The following is a 6,504-nucleotide window of genomic DNA, read 5'->3' on the forward strand; positions in this document are numbered from 1 at the left end:
ATACATAATAGAATAATCAAAAAATTAGTATGGTATAAATTTTATAAAATAACCGGCCGAACTGAACCATTTACACCCCTACCCTTATCCCTCTAATTTCTCCTCTTATACTATTGCAAAATCTATTCACACTAAATTTTATATCAAATCAATAAATATATTGCATATAGACTTTGTTTACCTAAACATAGTTAACTAGTACTCCCTCTGGTCCACTTTAATTAATTTTTTGGGCTTTTTTTTGTGCTTCACAATATTTGATTTTTTTATATATTAAGAAAGAATTAACTTTTTTTTAAAGTTGCCCTTGAAGTAAAGAGTGTAGGAGTATTTGTTGCATTTTCAATGAACAAATTAAAGTTAATATAATCAATTTTATTATTAATTAATACTAAAAGGTAAAATTCTTAATATGTATGAAAATATCCAACAAATTAATTAAAATGGATAGGAGGGAGTAAGTATTTTTATCTCATTAAATCACTTTCTTAACTACTATTTAGAAGTGAGAGTAAGGGCCTCTTCATCGTCCTGCTTGGGATATTTGTCGGAATTCACCATCCTACTTCGGGGTTATTTTGGTAATTTAAATCTGAGTGTTGTGGGTGTTTTTGATCAACACGTGTGCGCCAGCGACAGTCGACCCATCTCTCTCTCTCTCCTGTATCCTTGTTAGATTCCCTCCGGCTTAGATATCTCTGTTTTCCTTTGTTTTCTCCGTTTAGGTTTAATATGAACACATATATATTTTTATCCTTTTTACTATTTCCTCCGGTCCACTTTAAGTGATTTTTTTAACTTTTTTTGTAATCCATAATATTTGATTTTTTCATATATTAAAAAGAAATTAACTTTTTCTTTCCAAAGTTGCCTTTGGGAGTAAAGAACATAGGAATAAGTTGTTATATTTTTAATAAGCAAACTAAGGTTAATATGATCAATTTTATTGTTAATTAATGTTAAAATATAAATTCCGTGAAAAGAGAAAAAAAATTACTTAAATGGAAAAGAACATTCAATTCTACCAAAGTATAACCGGGGGAAAGTTCCTTGGAAAAATCAATTAAAAGAACCTCTTACAAGAAATAAAGAATTAATTATGATCGAATTTTATTAATTTCTCTTTCTTCCTTTTATGAAAGACTTTTGTCAGTGGCTCACGTCTACTATTTAACTGAATATATACAGTATATGCACTGAAATATATACTCCTATCGTTTCAATTTAGATGGGATAGTCTGACTCGACATGAAGTTTAAGAAGAAAAAAAAAAGACTTTTGAAACTTGTGGTCTTAAAAGCTTAATGAGTAAAAGCTTTGTGAGGTCATGATATTTGTATGGTTATACAAAAATTTCATTAAGGGTAAATGAGTAAAATAAAAAGTTTAAAGTTGAATTATTTCCAATTGTGGAAACGTGTCATTCTTTTTTAAACGGATTAATAAGAAAAGTAAGTCATCTAAATTGAAACATAGGGAGTACATTTCTTTTAGTAGACAAAAAAGAAAAAACCTTTAGGTTTATACAAAATGATGTAAAGAGTGTGTGAGCCAAAAAACGTCTTTGATATAAGCAAGCCACGTTAGCATCAAGATAGCCTTCATCGGTTGCCACGTGCTATTAGTATGACTTTAACAAAGACCTGCCCAAGGTCGAAGTGGTCCCTTAAGAGATGAAGGATGCGGTCGAAGAGTTAGTGAAGACCAAGGTCGAGGTCGAGTATCTTAGAAAGATTTATAACGGTTAGTTTTAAGATAAGACACAAAAGAGAATATTCTAGTGGATATTTTCTATACTTATACTATTAGGATCTTTAGGTATATGTTCCCTATAAATAGAAATAGACACAATGATATGGGACAAAAGATATTCACTTTTAAGAAAATACATTGGCTTTATAAAGAGAATCTGGCTTTATTGCAAACATACGAAAAATACCTTTTTACTAAGATTCTTGTCTAACTTTTTCACTTGATCCAAGAACAACTTGAGTGCTCAAAGACTTATCAATCATTCATCATTATCAGAAGTAATATCCGCAAATCTCACCCTTTTTCGGGTGACTCATATGTTCTTATTTACTTAAATGTTATCCATTGTAGGGGTGAGCATTCGGTATTAGGAATTTCGGTTCGGTATTCGGTTTATCAATTGTGTATACCAAATACCATACCAAATTAATTCGGTATTGTTCGGTATTTTTTATTTTGGTTCGGTACGGTTTCGGTTTAAACCAAATCTTCATTGTCTTCCCTACTCCATTAACTAATGTAATCCATGTTGTTTGAGATTCCACCAGGCAATTCATTAATGGTATGGAACGCAGTTGCCTTTTGTGTAAGCTGAGAAGTCTCTATATGAATGAATGACCCATGGATTTTACCTTTGCACTAGTAACTGTATTTACTTGGTGTAGTTGAGCTACTCTTGAGTTCTTACCATAAAATATTTGCTGGAAGAAATACTTTTTCCACAATGGTTATGCAAACGGCAAAGGGCCCCTTTAACGGGGTTAATATTTGGTCTTAAGCCACGCTATGCTAAGGATAAGGGATTAAGAAATTAGGGGTTTTGGACTTTTGGGGGTGTGGGCTTAAGGTTATTGGGCTAAAAAATAAAAATAAAGTGGGGCTTGGACTAAACTATTTCGGTATTTCAGTATAACGAAATACCGAAATATCAAAAACCCAATACCGTATATCGTACCGAAATACCGAAAAAACCGAAATCGAAATACCAAATTAATTCGGTTCGGTTCGGTTCGATTCAGAATTCGATTTTTCGGATTTTATGCCCACCGATAATCCATTGTTATTTATTGTTAGTTAATGATATCTCTCTCCTTTTGAATCATTAAATATTATTAGTGTTGTCCACATTTATTGTCATTCGACCAAACATATATGTATTATTTTATTACAAAGTCGATTATCTTGTCTTTTGGATATTAATATTAGCTAAGATTAACTCTAATTCATTTAGATCTAATTGGTTGAACACGGATCTAAAGTTTGGGTCAAACAGTTTGGCGCTGTCTGTGGGGACTTCTTACCTAATCTTTTAGTTTTCTTTAGATCTACAACTCATGTGAGTTGCTAACCTAACGAACCACAAGATTTTTTTCTTTAATTGCACGTACCGAAACTTACATGGCAGGTAACCAAGGAGATAGGACTAAAGTGACATGTGACTTCCCTGGCAACCTCATGAACGCTATTAACGAGAGCTATGAAATGTTAGGCGATGACGTGACACCCACTCCCTCCCCCAAGCGTGAGAGGTCGCTTCCCCCCATTGTAGCACAATAAAGCCAAATGAAAAAAGACCCTCCACGTCCACAAGATAAGGGACGCCACCGGCCATGAAAAAGCTCCTCGAAGCATGGTTGACCGATACACTAGTAAGCGTGCTCAACAAACCTGCTTCATGCACGACCATAGAGACCGTAAGAGCCCACACCGTGCAACGAGCAAACGAGCAGGGCGACCAACCAGACCCTCCAACACCAGGTATAACTCATAATGTTACTAAAAATGCAGGTGACAACATCCTCGTCGTTGTTCTAAAGAGGATGGAAGAAATAAAGAATGAAAACAAAACGCTCAGAGATCAAATGAAAGAACATCAAGAACGAGTCGACAAGATACCAGGCGCCCCTAAGCTACTACCAAAGAGGGACGTCGACAGATTCATAGAGCAGCCGTATAGCGAGGAAGCAGCCCCACATGCCATACCAAAGACCTTTAAAATGTCGTCGTATCTCAGGATATATGACGGAACGACTGACCACGAAGATCACGTGACTGATTACGTCACCGTCGTGAAGGGAAATGACCTCACCAAGGAACAAATGTCCTCTATTTTGCTGAAGAAATTTGGCGAAACCCTCACAAGAGGGGCATTAACATGGTATTCACAACTACCAGCCCGATCCATAGAAACCTTCGAAGAAATGGCTGATAGGTTCATGATGGCGCATGTCTAGCCCAAGAGAGCCGAAACAAGAGTAAACGACATTTTCGCCATCAAGCAGTCCTTGGGAGAGAGACTGCGGGACTTTCTCACCCAATTTAACAGGGTAAGGATAACCCCGCCAAACGTTTTTGAAGGGATGGTAGTCACGAGCTTTTAGAATGGGTTGAGTAGAGAGGGTTCAAGAGCGACCAAAAAATTGCTGAGACGATTGATGAAGTACCCTCCAATCACTTGGGATGAAATCCACAATACTTACTATGCCGAAGACCGAGCAAATGATGACGACCTCAATGGACCAACTCGATGGCTCGTCTCGGTACAAGCCGAGCCCAGTAAAGAACTAAGAGATAACATAAGGAGGGATCACCTGGTCCCACGACCAAATAGGGAACTATATCAGCCATACATCAGGTAACACGCCTCGTCTTCCTTCCGCTATGTTGATGGCCCATCTAGGCTGAGGTCGGGGACTCACCGGAATGAGAGAGGTATATGCCCCTTATTGTTTGCTCACAACTTTTATGTGTCACCTACATAAATAGTCTATGCCTTGGAGAAACTCGGAACGAAGGTGAAATGGCCGCCAAAGATGAGGTCTGACCCGAGCACCAGAAAATCCGACGCCCTCTGTGAATTCCACCAGGAAAGCGGACACAATACGGAAGAATGCATCGCCCTCAGGCAAGAGGTTGTGAACATGTTGCGGCAAGGACACCTCAAAGAGCTGTTGAGCGATAAAGAAAGAAACAATTTCGCCAGAGGTCGTGAACGCCAAGGTCTGCCTAAGCTGCCATCACTGGCTCGCACCATCAACATGTTCATTGGCGACAACGACAACGCCTCCATCAACAACGTTAAATTCACTGCCACTCACAAGCTCAAAAGATCTATCACCCATGAGCGATATGACATACTCGAAGAAAGTATCATCTTCGACGAGTCAAATGCCAACAGTTTGACTTCCCCTCACAACGATGCTCTCGTCATTACTTTACGAATTTTAGATACTAATGTAAAACGTATCATGGTAGACGATGGGAGGGGAGCATGCATTATCCATCCCTGAGTCCTCGCCCAGATGAGACTCGAGGACAAGATAGTGTCGCGCTGCATCACACTAACCGGTTTTAAAAATATAGTTGAACGGACATTGGGCGAAATTACACTCCCCGTCTTGGCTGGCAACATAACCCTGGAGACAACGTTCGACATCATGGACCAGGCCACCACATAAAATGCCATAGTAGTAAGACCACAGATACATCCCATGAGAGTTGTCCCTTCCAGCCTATACCAAGTAATCAAGTTCCCAACACCTTGGGGGATATTCAACATACTGGGAGAACATTACACATCCCAGGAGTGATACCGCATTGCCTTAGATAGCATGACAATCCAACAAACGAAAGACAAGGAAAAAGAGGCATAACAATCAACAGGGTCTAGGTCGACGCAAGAAGAAACTAGAGACGTCATCATGGACCCCCTAATGGTCAAAGCCACGGACTCAACTATAGAAGACCTCGACCCCGTTCAATTAGAGCCCAGCGACTCCACCAAAAAGGCCTACATCGGCTGCAAACTTCGAGAACCGAGTAAATTTAGCTAATTTTTAATAACTAATACGGATTTTTTTCCCTTCAGCCATGCAGATATGCCGGGAATACCCAAGGAGATATCCACACACAAATTAAACGACTATCCATTCTATCCCCCGGTAAGGCAGGTCAGACGAAAATTCAACCATGCCATCAATGATGTCGCCCACGAGGAAGTGGAGAAGCTATTAGAAAATGACTTTATCAAGGAGTCAAAATACCCCAAGTCGATAGCCAAGGTAGTGATGGTCAAAAAGAAAAAAATGGGAAATGGAGGATATATGTAGACTTCACAGATTTAAACAAAAGCAATCCCGAAGGATTCGTTCCAATTTCCACATATCGATCAACTCATCAATGCGACCGCCGGACAAGAGTTGCTGAATTTTCTAGATGCGTACTAGGGCTATAATCAGATACTTATGGAAGAAGAGGACCGTGAGAAAACCATGTTCATCACCCTCTGAGGAACATATTGTTATAGGGTTATGTCATTTGGGCTGAAGAACGCAAGAGCTACCTATCAAAGATTGGTCACAAAAATGTTCAAAGATCAGATTAGCAAGACCATGAAGGTATATATCGACGACATACTGGTCAAATCCGTAAGGGCGGAGGACCATATCGATCATTTGAAAGAAGCTTTCGACATTATGAGACGACACAAAATGAACTAAACCTAGAGAAATGCGCGTTTAACGTAGCCTCGGGGAAGTTTTTGGATTTCTTAGTGTCACAACGAGGGATCGAAGTTAACCTGAACCAAATCAAAGTTATCAACGGGATACCGGAGCAACTGACTACTAAGAAGAAAGTCCAAACATTAACTGTTGAATCGCCACCCTATCGAGATTTATCTCGCGGTCATCCGATAGATGTCACAGATTTTTTGGAGTACTCAAAAAGGATAACAGCCTTAAGTGGACATTC

The 6,504-nt window shown here is 38.9% G+C and overlaps 1 protein-coding gene across 1 annotated transcript; it reads left to right on the forward strand.

The window, feature by feature from the left end:
* The first annotated feature begins 4,565 nt into the window (after positions 1 to 4,565).
* On the forward strand, positions 4,566 to 5,042 carry LOC107778204 (uncharacterized). Its single transcript, XM_016598417.1, has one exon. It carries the CDS (start codon positions 4,566 to 4,568, stop codon positions 5,040 to 5,042), a length of 477 nt encoding a protein of 158 aa, XP_016453903.1.
* Positions 5,043 to 6,504: the final 1,462 nt, after the last annotated feature.

This window comes from Nicotiana tabacum, chromosome 24 (genome assembly GCF_000715075.1).
Source record: "Nicotiana tabacum cultivar K326 chromosome 24, ASM71507v2, whole genome shotgun sequence".
In the NCBI taxonomy this organism is placed as follows: Eukaryota; Viridiplantae; Streptophyta; class Magnoliopsida; order Solanales; family Solanaceae; genus Nicotiana; species Nicotiana tabacum.